We start from the raw sequence: 13,287 nt of genomic DNA, 5'->3' as shown, positions 1-13,287 counted from the left end.
CTGTGCTGGGGGGCAGCAGAGGGGGGCGGCCGGTGCTCCTCCGGGCCGCCAGGGGCCGCTGCCTCGCCAGGGCTGTGTGGCGGGAGGGCCGCCGCTCCGTCCGTCCTGTCTGGTGGCGATGGCGGCCGCGGCGTCCCTGTCCCCGGAGGAGCTGCTGCCCAAGGGCGGCGCGGGCAAGGCTGAGGAGCTGGAGGACGAGCTCGAGGAGGAGGAGGAGGACGACGAGGAGGTATCGGGGCAGGCGAAGGGGAAGGCCAGGCGGGCGCGGTGACCCCGCGGGGCGCGCAGGGCCGTGCGGCGGGGCCTGACGCGTTGGTGCCGCCCGCAGCTGGACGAGACGCTGGCGGAGCGGCTGTGGGGACTCACGGAGATGTTCCCCGAGAGCGTCCGATCTGCGGCAGGGGCTACGTTCGACCTGTCGCTGACGGTAGCGCAGAAGATGTACAGGTGAGGGGGCGGCGGGCTGGGCCGGAGCCCCTCGCCGCGGGCCCGGCGGGCAGAGCGGGGGCGCGGGGCGGCGCCGCCGGCTTTCGCGGTGGTTTCGGCCACTGGTAGCGCAGTGCGGGGCCTGCGGGAGCGGCAGAGCCACGGGTTTTGTTTATGGGCGGCTTGGGAAGGGTGGGGATAAGGGGACACCCCGGAGCTCGGGGTTGAATTTGGAGGCAGGCTTATGATTGAGGCACGGAAGGGAAACGCGGGATTGTGCCAATAAGAACTGATTCCTAGGGTTCTTTATCCTTGATAGATTCTCTAGGGCAGCTCTGTGGATTGGGACCACCTCCTTCATGATTCTGGTTCTTCCTGTCGTCTTTGAAACCGAAAAACTGCAGATGGAGCAACAGCAGCAGCTGCAGCAGCGACAGGTGAGGCAGGAGGGCCCAGCCGTCTCTCCCGACCCCGCAGAGCCGGCTGGGAGTGCCTGCACCTCCCGCTGTAAGCAGCTCTGGGGGAGCCTGGGCACAAGGGTGCTCTCTGTTGTACGCTGTGGCCTCACTTATCCCACCAGATCCTCTGGTTCAATGTTCTAATTGGACAATCCTGCTGACTGCCAGTGTCAGGCTAGTGGCATTGCCTGGCAAGCACAACCTGGCTTTTACCAGCTATAAAATACTGTGAGGGGCTGAAATAGGGGCTGTGGTCGGGCACTGACCTTGGCTGCTGTAGCAGGCACAGGACTGGTGCTGCAAAGTACCACAAATACCTGTGGGACTGGGCACAGCATGGCAAGACATCTGGTGTCCTTGAAACCCCTCAATCAATTGTTTTCTTTCCAGATCCTCCTCGGACCCAACACAGGGCTCTCAGGGGGAATGCCAGGGGCCCTGCCTCCGCTGTCTGGAAAAATCTAATTTGCAGAAGCTGAGTTGGATTCATATCAAGTGGGAAGACCTTGCGATTATGATATATTGAACTGTTGATTTGTTGGGCCAGGGCATTTTTTCTTTTTATTTTTGGTTCTCCTTTGGGACATTGACCTGTTCATAACGAGGGAGGGAAGCCCCCCTATGGACCTGATGATGGCTCCTGTCTGCATCCCCCTCTCCTTTAGAAATCATGAATATTTCCTTTTATTCAATCACTATGCCATAACCAGTTACAGACTTGGACCGGTGGAGCTCCTCTGCCAGCTTCTTGCCCCCACAAAACACCCTGGGGCACAGGTCAGGCTTTGAAAAGCAGCAGGCAGACACAACAAATGCTTTCCTGCCTGATTTGGAGCTGAAGGACAGTGGTGGCAGGAAGCATGACTTTCCCAGCAGAGGAAAGAGGGGTGCTGGTGGCAATCAATACCCCATGGAAAATACTCTTTGGGAAGATGCATCTGCAGAAACACTTTCACTGCAGCTGTGTGTGTGCGAGAACTGAGGGAGCAGCAGGCCAGGTTTGAGACGATCACATCCACGCAGATTCTCTGCCTCATAAAGTAGAACAGACATCAGCTGCGTATTTTTTTGTATGGAATATTAAATAAATCCAACCTGAGCAGTGTGGTTTTAATAGATGTCCTTGAGGGAGGCTCAGTCCTTTCAGAGCTGCCGGGGGATTTCTGGGTAGGATCTCTCCATTTCATGCACAGCCTGTCAGTGTGGAAGGGACCGACATGGCCTTGTCACCTTCAGAGGGGTGGGGAAGCCTTGTATGGCGTAAGGGCATTCTCCGGGAGGTGATTCTACCTCAGCACCAGTGTCCACCGTTCAAGGTTCTTAATGCACAGAAACGTGGTGGTTTTATAACCAAAGAAAAAAAAATTTATTTATCCTTTACATACTTTGTTACAGAACAATTCAATTGAACATACAGAAGTGATAGGACATTTATATGGAAACTTTTTTTTTCCATTTTTAATATTTGGTTAAACAAAATACATCTCTGTAAACAAACCCAAGACAATGCTCTAATAAAACCAAACAAGCAAGAAAACAAAGAGGCGCTTTCCCGCTCCCGAGCAGTGGGACTGGACCAGCTCACCCACCCCCGGGCACAGCAGCCTCACCTCCCACAGGGATGTGATCATACACTTTTCCCTTTACCTGAGCAGCTGGATCACACTGTTTCTCCCCTGGGAAAGCAGCTGACATACAAGGAGAGGAAAGCAGCCCCAAAGTTTTAAAACATCTTTGCATATTGTGCACTGATCCATTGGCTTGCAGTTTCCATGCAAACAGGGTTTTTCTCCAAAGTGCAACTTCAATCAGCATAGAAAATGTTGCTGTTGAGATTTATATTTTCCCCTCTTGAAGAAATGGCTTCAAGTAAGGAGCAGAATGCCTGCAGGCTGAACATCCTGCCTGGAAAGTGTTTAAAAACTCTGCCAGCTGGTATCGGTCATTGGAATGTGTTACGAAATAGGACTTTTTAAAATGTAAGAGCTATTTGCCCTTGACTGTGGGAGGCTGTGCTCAAAGGACTGCAAAAGTGCTTGCTAGATGTCCAGGGGTCAGCAAACACCATCGTCCTGTCGTCATGTGGCCTCTGTTCTGACGGTGCCACTTTGGTGGTGTCTGAGGTTCGAGCACCTGCTCATGCATTTGCAGAGCTCTGAAGAGAGAAAAATAACTGAGAAAAGGTCATTACAATCCCTCCTTTCACCAGCTCAAACATCAGTAATCTGAGTTTCCTGCGTGATGGAACAGGACCCTTCGAGCTCCATCAGGTCCCAGAGGTTGCTGTTCAACCAAGTCATGTAAAGATGGAAGCAACCAGCAGCTCAGCCAGGAGTGCTAAACACAACGAAGTCAGTTCCAGATTCAGCATTTCCTCCTCCTGACGTGGAAGGCATGGCTGAGCTACAGCTCTCCTGGGTGACTGGGAAACAGCCGGCGGAGATTCCCCTTAGTGTCTCCTTGTCTAGTCTCTCTTCCCCATGGAAGGCAGAAAAAAGCAATTCACCCATTAATGGAATGTTTGTTGGCCAATGCTAAAGGAGAAGTTGGTTCAGCTACCAAGCTGCAGTGTCTCCAATGCCTGAAAGTTCTGGTGGACCCTCTGCAGCTCCGACACCAGCAGATAGTAGCAATAAAAGGGCAAAACTGACTACTATAATGGCTTCCCTTCCTCAGCCCATTTTTATTTTATAACTTGACCTCTTTCATTTCACATTACATCCGTGATTGTGGGCTAGACTTCTGGAGAGAGGATAATAAAAGGGAGTTAATTTATTTGAAAACCTTTTCAGCTTTATTCCTGTCTCCAAGGAGCCCCTAAACTACTGGGTGACCATGCAGAAAACCAAAATAATTGATAAAAAATAGTAAAAAAAACCCCACCATAGCACAAAGAAACCCAAGCAGACTGTGGCCTCTCTCCAGTCCAGAAACTTGATACTCCTCAGTCATCCTGTGCTTGCTGTTTCCATGTCACCTTAGCCAGACACACACTGCCAAACAACAACTCACCACATACATAAATCCTTGGAGACCCTCGGGAAGAATCCTCTAGCTACCCAAAGAATTACTTGGATGACTCTGGTTTTATTGTTTCCTAATTCCTGGCACAAACCAGCCCTAAGAAACAGAGGGTCGTGCTGAGCACCGTACCATTTCTAGTGTTTTGAGTGTCCTGAGAGACCCTTAGGAATTGCAAATGTCTTCACAACAACTTGTTTTGGAGGGAGAGAACTGTAAAGAGGTGGCAGCGTGCTCAGTCCCTGCTCCTTCCTGACAAACCACGCAGGGAGCAGCGTCCCACCACACACAGCCTTGAACCACATGGGGAAATGGAGGCCCAGGGTTTCCAGGCACTCCTGCTCCCCAGCCCAGTTCTTCAAGAGTGTGATGCCTTCCAGCTGGCCAAAGGGCACTGCAGCTCATCCATCTTGCAATTAAAGTGATTGGCTTCCAGTTTCCTCTGCTCTGCCTTCAGTTCTTCCCCAGCCACCACCCCCAATGTCCTGCGCCATTGCCGTATTGCACCAAGGAAGGAAGAGAATAGCCTAACAAAGGAAATTCCAGACGAAAAGAGTCGGGGCACCCATCATCCAGGTTTTAGGACATCAGGAGTTTGGTAAAGGGGAAGAACTGTAGTGGGAGGACAGAGTTGGCCCCGGTCACACGTCAGCTCTCCATGTCTGATGTGCTTCCACTTCCTCTGGCACCACCAATAGGAGTTCACAGTTCTTTCCTCTCAGCTGGTGTTTCAAAAATTTCCTATCATAAAGAGAAATAGAAACAAGTGCTACTGAATGTAGAACTTCATCATCTACAACAACAATTAAATATTATCTTACCGCAGCAGAGATGACTCTATACAGATGCCACTTTCTTACTTTCCAAGGTAAGAAAAACAAAATTAACCCCAAATTTAGTTTCTTAATATTTCCAAGATCAAGAATCCCACCTTAACTTTAAATAATTTCAAAAAATCTGGGGGGAAAATCTTTTTATTGTAGAAAAGGACATCATATAGATGTCCTTAGCAGCACTGTACTACTTGGTCATTTTACATGTTTTTTTTAGTCCTTTTCTGCATGTAAGCTTCTTCTAATACTAAACTTCGATTACTTCCAATAAATACAAAAAATCAACATTTTTTCCAATATCTTTTGGTCCAGATTTCCAAAACTCCCAGTAGAGAAAGCCCTTATTTATTGCTGAAGAACGATATGCCTAGGATAAAATCCACCAGAACCTCTGCACAGTAGTTTCACAAGAGAGTTACTTTACCCCAGAAATTTACCAAAACTTCAATGCCATGGCTGGCTCTGCAAACAACTGCACACATGCAATCCCTATCTCAGAACAAGACTAATCAAAGAAGCAAAGCTGCTAGTAGGATTTATGGCACAATGGAATGGAAGCTAAACAACAATCAAGAGCAGGTGAAACTTTACAAGGTATTTACAATGACCTTTTTGTGCTAAGATTGAAGAGGGAAGGGGAGCCAAGCCAGAAGAGCAGCGTATGCTTACATAGGAAAAGTGACTCCTAACAAACAGCTCTTACTGCTGTCAGGTATAAGGCTGCACTTTTAGTCTGGAGAGCCTTTTGTTGGAGACATACAGATTGTTACTAAAGAGGCAAAGAATGCTGATACTGTCGTGTTTGAGGAGGGAGCGAGGGCACAGCACATCATGTTGCAGGTGCCAACCAGTAATACCAGAGATGGCCTCTACCTTTGCCACAGACAGAGCCAGACACGTAAGAGGCCAAGTCAAGCTCTCCTGAGCTGATAGAGACACCACTGCCAAAAGCATTTCCCTAGCTTTGCACAAATGGGGCATAAATCCAAGTGGAGGCAGAAGAACCTTATGACTCTCAAATTTTTACTACTGAAGATCAGCCATACATGTTTCAATCACCAACTGTTTAAGGACAGACTTCTTACCTCCAAAAGGGAAGGATTAGAGGAAATCCTACCTGAGCTCACTTTCACCTCCAATCCACTCGGGCACCTTGAGCTTGGAGTCGAGGTTGTAATAGGTGCCTCCCACCTCCCGGACACAGATCCAGTGCTGTCGCTTGAGGGGGAGCTTCAGCGGGCCCCAGCAAAGGCTGGAGGGCAGATTCATGATAAAGCCCATCACATTAGACAGGGCAATGGCATTAACATCCCTGAAAGAGTGCAGAACATCAACCAGATTATGTTCTGGTGCTTTCACTTCAGTATCTTTCTAATTTTCACAAACAGTAGCACCTCCAGAATTACACAACTTCTCAGTACCTGCGTTTATCCCACCAAACTGCCTCATAGCCTTTGGTCTGAAGTGCTGCCATGATCACGTTCACATCATAGTTCCCATTCCCCAGCATGCTCTTCTTGTGGGGGGTCACCATGGTGTTGGGAGACAGCCTGCAAACAGAAAAGGAGACTGCTCTAGCAGATGTTTGCTAAACCTGTATTCCACAACCTGCTATATAACTTGAAGTCAATTTCCAGGGGTTTTGTGCTTAAATACAAACTACTGCATCCCCCCTTACCCCTCATCAAATGGGCTGAGGGAACTAAGTAATGCATTAAGAATAATTTTGATGTACAAAGCCTCCACAAATCCTGCCTTTGATGAAAAAGAAATCACAAAGCTGACCCCCTGAACTGGTACTTCAGTTATGTTTTTTTCTCAGTTTAGAGTCAGAGTAAATGCCAGTTGGCTATTTAGGACAGTGGTTATTACAATTTCAGGAGTCCAACAGTCAACAGTCTTGAAGACTGGATGAGAAAAAGAGCCTTGGCTGCAGGAAAGGTTGTTCTTCCTCCTCCACTGGTAAATGAAAGAAGTATTCAGACACAAAGCTGTGAAGATACTTGGAGTTGGGAACTTTCCAAAGCTGTTGCTAGATGACAAAAAAAAAAAAAAAATCTGTTTCTGTAGTAACTAATGTTACTGATGCAAAGAAATCTTTTCAGCTTTGACCTGTAAGTTTGCTTAGACATCACTTGCATTACTACAGCATATAAAAATGCAGAACCATGGTTCATCAATATTCATATAATTGCAGAATATCCTCAGATGGAAGGGATCCACATGGAATCCAACTCCTGGTCCCAGACAGGACAGCGCCAAGGATCACACCACGTGCTTGACAGCATTGTCCAAACTCCTCTTGAACTCTGTCAGGCTTGATGCTGTGACCACTTCCCTGGGTAGATTGTTCCAGTGCCCAACTACCCTCTGGGTGAAGAACCTTTTCCTAATATCCAGACTAAACCTCCTCTGACAGTGCCTCATGCCATTCCTTCAGGTCCTGTTACCGGTCACCAGAGAGGAGAGATCAATGCCTGCTCCTCCACCTCCTCTTGCGAGGAAGCTGTGGGTTGCTATGAGGTTACAGGCCAAAAATATCTAACAGCCTTTGCACAAGTTCAGATAATGGAGGTGAGATATAGCATGGAGATGTGTGGCAAAAAAGCCTGTTAGCCACTTTTATAGTTTTATGTTTCCCCCCTCTGCCTAAGAAATTTTGTAAGGAGGGAAAACAACAAGTACTATTATGAAGATGATTACAGGAAAAGCAAGCCCGGGGTAACTGGGAGCAGAGAACAACAAAGTCACGTAATGCCAATCCGAAGAAAGTCAAGGCCTCAGATGAGTTCTGTTGTGATGAGTTGATCTTTCCATTGGTAAGGACTCCATTAATTCTGCTAGTGCAAAGTTCAGATTTCGTATCATCCAAACATCTGTATTTTACCTGCCTCCTCCTCCTGTCAACTCCATCCCCAAAACTTTTAGTGCTCCTTCAATTTTTTTGCTCAGCCTTTACCACACTGAATATTCTGCAGGCATATTTCATCACAGAAATCCCTCAGCCCTTCTGCATTCCCACCCTTCTTACATAGCAAATTGTATTTATTTTAAAAGGTGTCCATGCAGCAGTGGCAGAAGATGTGGAAAATTCTTTTAACTTTAGCACAATGGTGTTTGATCCCTATATCTGTGATTAATGCTTAGTTTTGTACCATACAGTATCTTGTACAAATGCCAGAGATTAATGTGGCTTTGTGTCAGCTCCCTGCATCTGTGACTAATAGTCTTGTATCAGTTAGTGCTTCCTTATTTACCTATATCAGCCATTAGGATGTACTAGCAGATGTCTCAGTTTTGAGAACAAAGATAGAGTGCCAGGGCAAAGAATGATAAGAGAAGTGCATGGTGACCTGACAACATACTTGAGATAGTCTCAAGGTGAAAAGATTAATTGGATGATCCAGAACCATAAATGGAAAATGTGGGGAAGAGGATGTTCCCAAATGATCACCAAAGACCCTCAAAAGACCCCTACTAATACCAAAATAAATCCATGGAAACAGTTAACATACATGCATGTATTCAGGAAATATTTGTAATAGAAATGCAGTGAATATATACTGGCTTCATGCACATAACCTGGTCTGGTTGTATGATTAGTAAACTGCTGGGTGCACACGTTAGATGAAGCGATCCCCATGCACCCAGCATGCTGAATAATCTCAGCTTTCTTACTTAACCAGCTGTGGAGAGTTTATTTCCCAGTTTTCAGTGACACCCTGACAACATAAGGCATTTGACAAGAAAGCAGTGGACTGAGTAGGGAATTTCAGAGCAACCAAGGCTGGAGAGGCTACAGATAGGTAGCCTTTGTCTTCAGCTGTGAGTTTTTCTGCAGTGGAGCAGTCTGCAGCAGAACTGTCTGGGAAGTGTGTTCACTACAAAAGGGAGAGGAGTCCACAATACCATGGTAAGAGGAAAAGTTGTTAATACCCACCATGGGGGTGTATTTTACTAATCACAGAGATAGAACCTGCAGCTTGTCACAACTCTTCCAGCATCTCCATTAAGTAAGATCACTTGGCTATGCCTAATTCCTCAAGATCACTGCTTCAACCTACCAACTCTCCTAAGCACCAGTGAGTGAGCAAGGAAAACCTTACAATTCAGAGAGCCCTTTGGGCTGCAGAAGCATGCTCTCATGGCACCATTTTCCAGACAAGCTTATTCAAGAGCTGAAAGAACACATTTATCTTTGTTCCTTCACATAACTTCCAGAACCCCAGAAATGCAATGAGGTGACCAGCATGAGCAACAAAAAACTGGCATCTGTGAGCAAACTTGCCCCAAGAACCACCTCAACATCTTGACCCACACATACCTAAGCAGGGTCCACAATCATCAGCTGAAGGATTCTGACTAGACAAGGAATTAAATTGCTGTTTCAGTACTTTTTATCTAGAGACTGAGCTGAGGAAGACTGACCAAGCTGGACAGAAATCCAGGTAAATAATCCTCCTGATCTTTCTATCAGAAACTTTCATCAGCATGTTGTCCTAACATAAGGAGCACCAAGATTCCTGCATGCTGTTTGCTTTCCTAATCAGGTCTCAATATGCAGACTCCAGTGAAGCGAAGAGATTTTGTTTGTATCTCCATGCAACACTTGGAACATACTTCCTCAACAAAAGCCAGACAAACATCAAAAAGGTATTTCTTGTTTTAGAGGAAAGAAGAGGGAAAGACTACACAATCAGAGGGGTGCCCAGACCAAGTTTTGGCATATGCTTGAGATGATAATCATCAGACTACCCTGGCCTTACACAATAGGATGCAGCAAAAGGGAAGCTAATGATTAAGTAATCTGGTTCAATCATTCTCCAAGGAATGTGGTAAAAGCTAGAGAGCTTAAGTTTATTTGTGATTTTGTTACCTTGTCAACACCAGGTTTAAAAATAAGCCCTCAACATTTTTGTAGATTATTAAAAATATTCATCCGTCCTTTATCAACACATTGAATATGAGTAGACACAGAAAAAGACAAGTGACATAAAAAGGGCAACTAAATTCACACTTCTTAAAGGCAAGTCAAAGAGCTACACACAGGTAGTCACCCACCAGAAATAGAAAGGCAGTGGAAATTGTTATGTATGACTTATAGCTCGTCCATTAGCAAGAGGAATATCCATGTGTGTTTCCATACTACCATGGGGCTGAATCAGTATGTGTATCTTGATCTAATATTAGGATGGAACTCCAAGTTGGAATAAAAGACAAACTCTCCCTCCTAAGGAAAGAGGTCCAACAAAATTAATATCCAGTCTTTTTCTGAGAGGTTTCATGCTGCACACTAATTCTGTCTCACCAAACGCAATCACAGCCAACTAATTAGATCACCACACTCCTTCTACCACATGAACTGCCTTTGTTTGCTTCAGGCCAAAAGCAATCCAGCTGTGATTAAGATTCTGACAATTGCTGCACTGGAACAAAACCACAGTGTGTTTACACTGGACAAAGAGTGCCTTGAGCCTGCCACAGACCAGCTCCACTCCACCAGCAGGAGTTTTATCTGCAACGCTACAATAAATAGCATTTCAATCTGATACTTGCTATTGTCCTTCACCACATTCGTTTGCCAAAGACAGGCATGAGTTTGATGAGTCAAGCGCCAGTTTCATAAATTTGCCAGTTTTCAGGGGAACAGCAACAGGCCCACAAGCTGCCTGCTCATCAGCACAGGGTCCCACGACTGCCCCATCCCACAGCAACTGCTGCCATGATGTGGGGCCTCCTGCTTGTCACAAACACAAGATGCTGTCAACTGCTGGTAACAAGATTTCAACAATAACTTACACGATGTTTACAGCATCTGCAGGTTGAGTATCAGAGAGGAGCCCTTTTCCATTATTTCCTTTATCACCACTTAGGCTCATCAGTGGTGGGTCACCAGAACAAATAAAGGCTCACACAGAAGAATTTTCATAAAGCATCAAAACACTAGAAATAAACACTGTTTATTTTGCTCAGTGTTTATGTAAACAGTGTTAAAATAAACACCAAGCAAAATTAGAGCTATTGCACAGGCCACATTGATAATTTATATTCATTCCTGTAAAACTCAAACCCACTTTATTAATTATCTGAAGCTCCTGGGAAACATTTAGCAATGCCACAGGAAACAGGCATCCAGCTACTGAAATTAAATCCAGCTTGAGAGAGTACAGAGTCTTGCTGCATGGAAAAAAAAAAAAAAGCTCAAAATATTTGAAGAACTTAACTGAACCTCCTGAATAAAGAATCACTCATTTTGCAAAGCACCTTATTTCTAAGAAAATTGCAAGTGTTGCATACTAAGTTAGTAAGTCATTCCTGCCACCTTCATTCTCCAAAGACAATCCTCTAATCCATTATTAACATCTAGGTAATTTATCTACACACGGCAGGGGTAAAAATATGGAAGAGAGGTAGAAGAGGCATTAAGGTGAGCAGAGAGGAATACAGCACTCCAGCCAAATGACAGCATCAGCAATAAAACCCTTGGACCCAAAGCTGGCAGCCAGTACAGGTTAAGAAACAAGTAAAATGAGAAAGAATTTCTGCACGGAGGGGAAAAAAAAAGGCTGGGGTTAAAAAGACAAGAACATTCCGTTCAAAGCAGTGGCACAGAATCCTTCCCTTTCTTTCTATTTCCCCCAGATAACACCCAAAAATTCCCCCAACCAGCAGAGACCAAGAGGAAGCTAATGCCAGAAGAAAAAGCATCCTACCTCTGGAAAATCTCCTGCAGGGTTTCCCTAGTGAAGGCGTTGCTGTCCTGGAAGACATTGTTGAGGGCATGGAGGGCACACAGCTCCCTACGTTGCTTCTCATGGTAAATGTGCTGTGGCGGTAGCTGGGATGGCTCTGGCAATTCCGATTTGGTCTTGTCACCTTTCCATGGCACACAACTCATTTTCTCGATGGGCAGATGGGGAGTAGATGGTGAAAAATGAATGAGGCTGAAGTTTCTGCCTAGACAGTCAGTGCCCCTTTCTTTTGTGGGCTAGCACTGCTTCCAGCTTACAAATCCTCTTCTTGTGCTTCAGTTTATTCAGTAATTGCCTCTGACAGCTGGTTTTAAAAACCACATGAAGATCTGCAACCTCCCTCCTCCCATACCCTTTAAAATGTAGTATTTCCCTCCCCTCCACAGAAAAATAAAATTAAAATGTCAAAATATACAATTCTCCTTAGTGTGAAGGTATCAGCTGGAATTCATCACATCGCTCCTTTTCTTCCATCTCCTTTAGTCTACAGTGCCACTAAAAAAAGTTTCCAGACCAGGTAACAGGGTAAGGCCCAGCCCCGAAGTGCCAAATGGAAGATGAAGCCAGCGCCTGGTACTGCCTATAGGAGCACAGGGCGGTTAAGCACTTATCAGCTGCATTCCTCCATTCCTTTGGGAACGACTGAATCCTGGCAGAAAGATGCCAACAGCTCGGTTAAGAAAACCACTTCTTGCTAGGCCACGAGAAAGCCAAGTCCAGGCTGCGGGGATGGCGATTCCTCACAGGTCACCCTGCTCTCCGACAAAGGGAAGTCTCCGTTAGCAACTAGAGGCAGCTCAAAGCCCGTGGGAGCGAGGGTAGGGCAGGCGGGACCAGCCCCACGGCCTGCCTCGCACCTTTCCACCCCGCCCCTCCACCCTACCCGCTCACCACCACCAAAACAACAACAACAGCAGCCACGCAGGCGGGAGCCGCTTCCCAGGACCAAGGCCCAGCGACCCCCGCAGCCCACCGCGCTGAGGAGACGCCCCCGTCTAACCCCCGCCCAGCCCTCGGGGCTCGCTGCTGCGCCGAGGCGCCCGCCCTTCCCCTCGGCAGCGCTGGAGGGGCCGGGCCGGGCCGGGCCGGGCCTGTCGGGCGCCGCCGCCCCGCTCCTCACCGCCCGCTCGGCCCCTTCGGGCCGCCCCGCGCCGGCGCACGCGCGCGCCGGGCCCCGCTCGCGCCACTCTCGCGCACGCACGCAAACACACGCGCGCGCGCGCCCCCCCGCACGCGCCGGCGTCGGCCGCGCCCCCTCTGACGTCAGCGGCGAAACGAACCGACACAGAAGCGAAAGCGGTCTCACCGCCCGCTGAATAAACAAACGTGTATCCTCCCCCGGCTTCGTTCTGTGCCGCAGGTTGGCGTCTGCGGCCGTGGTGCCACAAGCGTGCGTGTGGCTAGGCAGAGCAGCAGGACAGGCCGGTCTGCAGGAGTCACCCCTCAGCCAGAGGCGTTTCCTCCTTGGCGCTGGAGTCCTGCCTGGCGGCCCCCGCCGGCGGTCTGAACACCGTGGGCTCGCATGGCGAGCAGGCGTAGGGCTTTTCTGCAGGGAGCCCGAGGCGGTAGGGGCGGCGGGATCCTTTGCGAACCCCAGGAGCTGGCGGCACGACGCGCCGAAACAGGAGGGCCCGCGGACTGCAGGCGCACTCCCACCCTGTTCCATTGGCTGACATAATTATCAGTAAAAAATCGCCTCTTTCTCACTGGCAATCCCGAGAGAATGCCCTCCCACCAGGGCGGGCTCTGTGGCAGCGCTTAGTCCCACCCAGGCCTTTGAGATCCCTTATTCGATTG

The 13,287-nt window shown here is 47.8% G+C and overlaps 2 protein-coding genes across 5 annotated transcripts; one reads left to right on the top strand and one right to left on the bottom strand.

Annotated features, from left to right (window-relative positions):
- The first annotated feature begins 84 nt into the window (after positions 1-84).
- TOMM22 (translocase of outer mitochondrial membrane 22) lies at positions 85-2,002 on the top strand. The gene is made up of 4 exons (XM_030262999.4): positions 85-229; positions 329-447; positions 746-863; positions 1,275-2,002. The coding sequence occupies exons 1-4, from the start codon at positions 119-121 to the stop codon at positions 1,347-1,349; spliced, it is 423 nt and encodes a 140-aa protein (XP_030118859.1). The 5' UTR covers positions 85-118; the 3' UTR covers positions 1,350-2,002.
- Positions 2,003-2,226: 224 nt separating this feature from the next.
- On the bottom strand, positions 2,227-13,160 carry JOSD1 (Josephin domain containing 1). Of its 4 annotated transcripts, none has more exons than XM_012569224.5 (5): positions 12,771-13,160; positions 11,452-12,242; positions 6,160-6,288; positions 5,856-6,050; positions 2,227-4,646 (listed from the first exon to the last, which is right to left on the bottom strand). In XM_012569224.5, the coding sequence occupies exons 2-5, from the start codon at positions 11,634-11,636 to the stop codon at positions 4,547-4,549; spliced, it is 609 nt and encodes a 202-aa protein (XP_012424678.1). In that variant the 5' UTR covers positions 11,637-12,242; positions 12,771-13,160; the 3' UTR covers positions 2,227-4,546. The 4 variants fall into 4 exon arrangements, with proteins under 4 accessions (XP_012424678.1, XP_030118853.1, XP_030118852.1 ...); XM_030262993.4 differs by having other exon boundaries at positions 12,797-13,147; XM_030262992.4 differs by lacking the exon at positions 12,771-13,160 and adding an exon at positions 12,611-12,729.
- Between the last annotated feature and the right edge of the window lie 127 nt (positions 13,161-13,287).

Source organism: Taeniopygia guttata, chromosome 1A (assembly GCF_048771995.1).
Source record: "Taeniopygia guttata chromosome 1A, bTaeGut7.mat, whole genome shotgun sequence".
Lineage (NCBI taxonomy): Eukaryota > Metazoa > Chordata > Aves > Passeriformes > Estrildidae > Taeniopygia > Taeniopygia guttata.
Note: the sequence above shows the minus strand (reverse complement) of the source record. Positions and strands in the feature narration are given on the sequence as shown.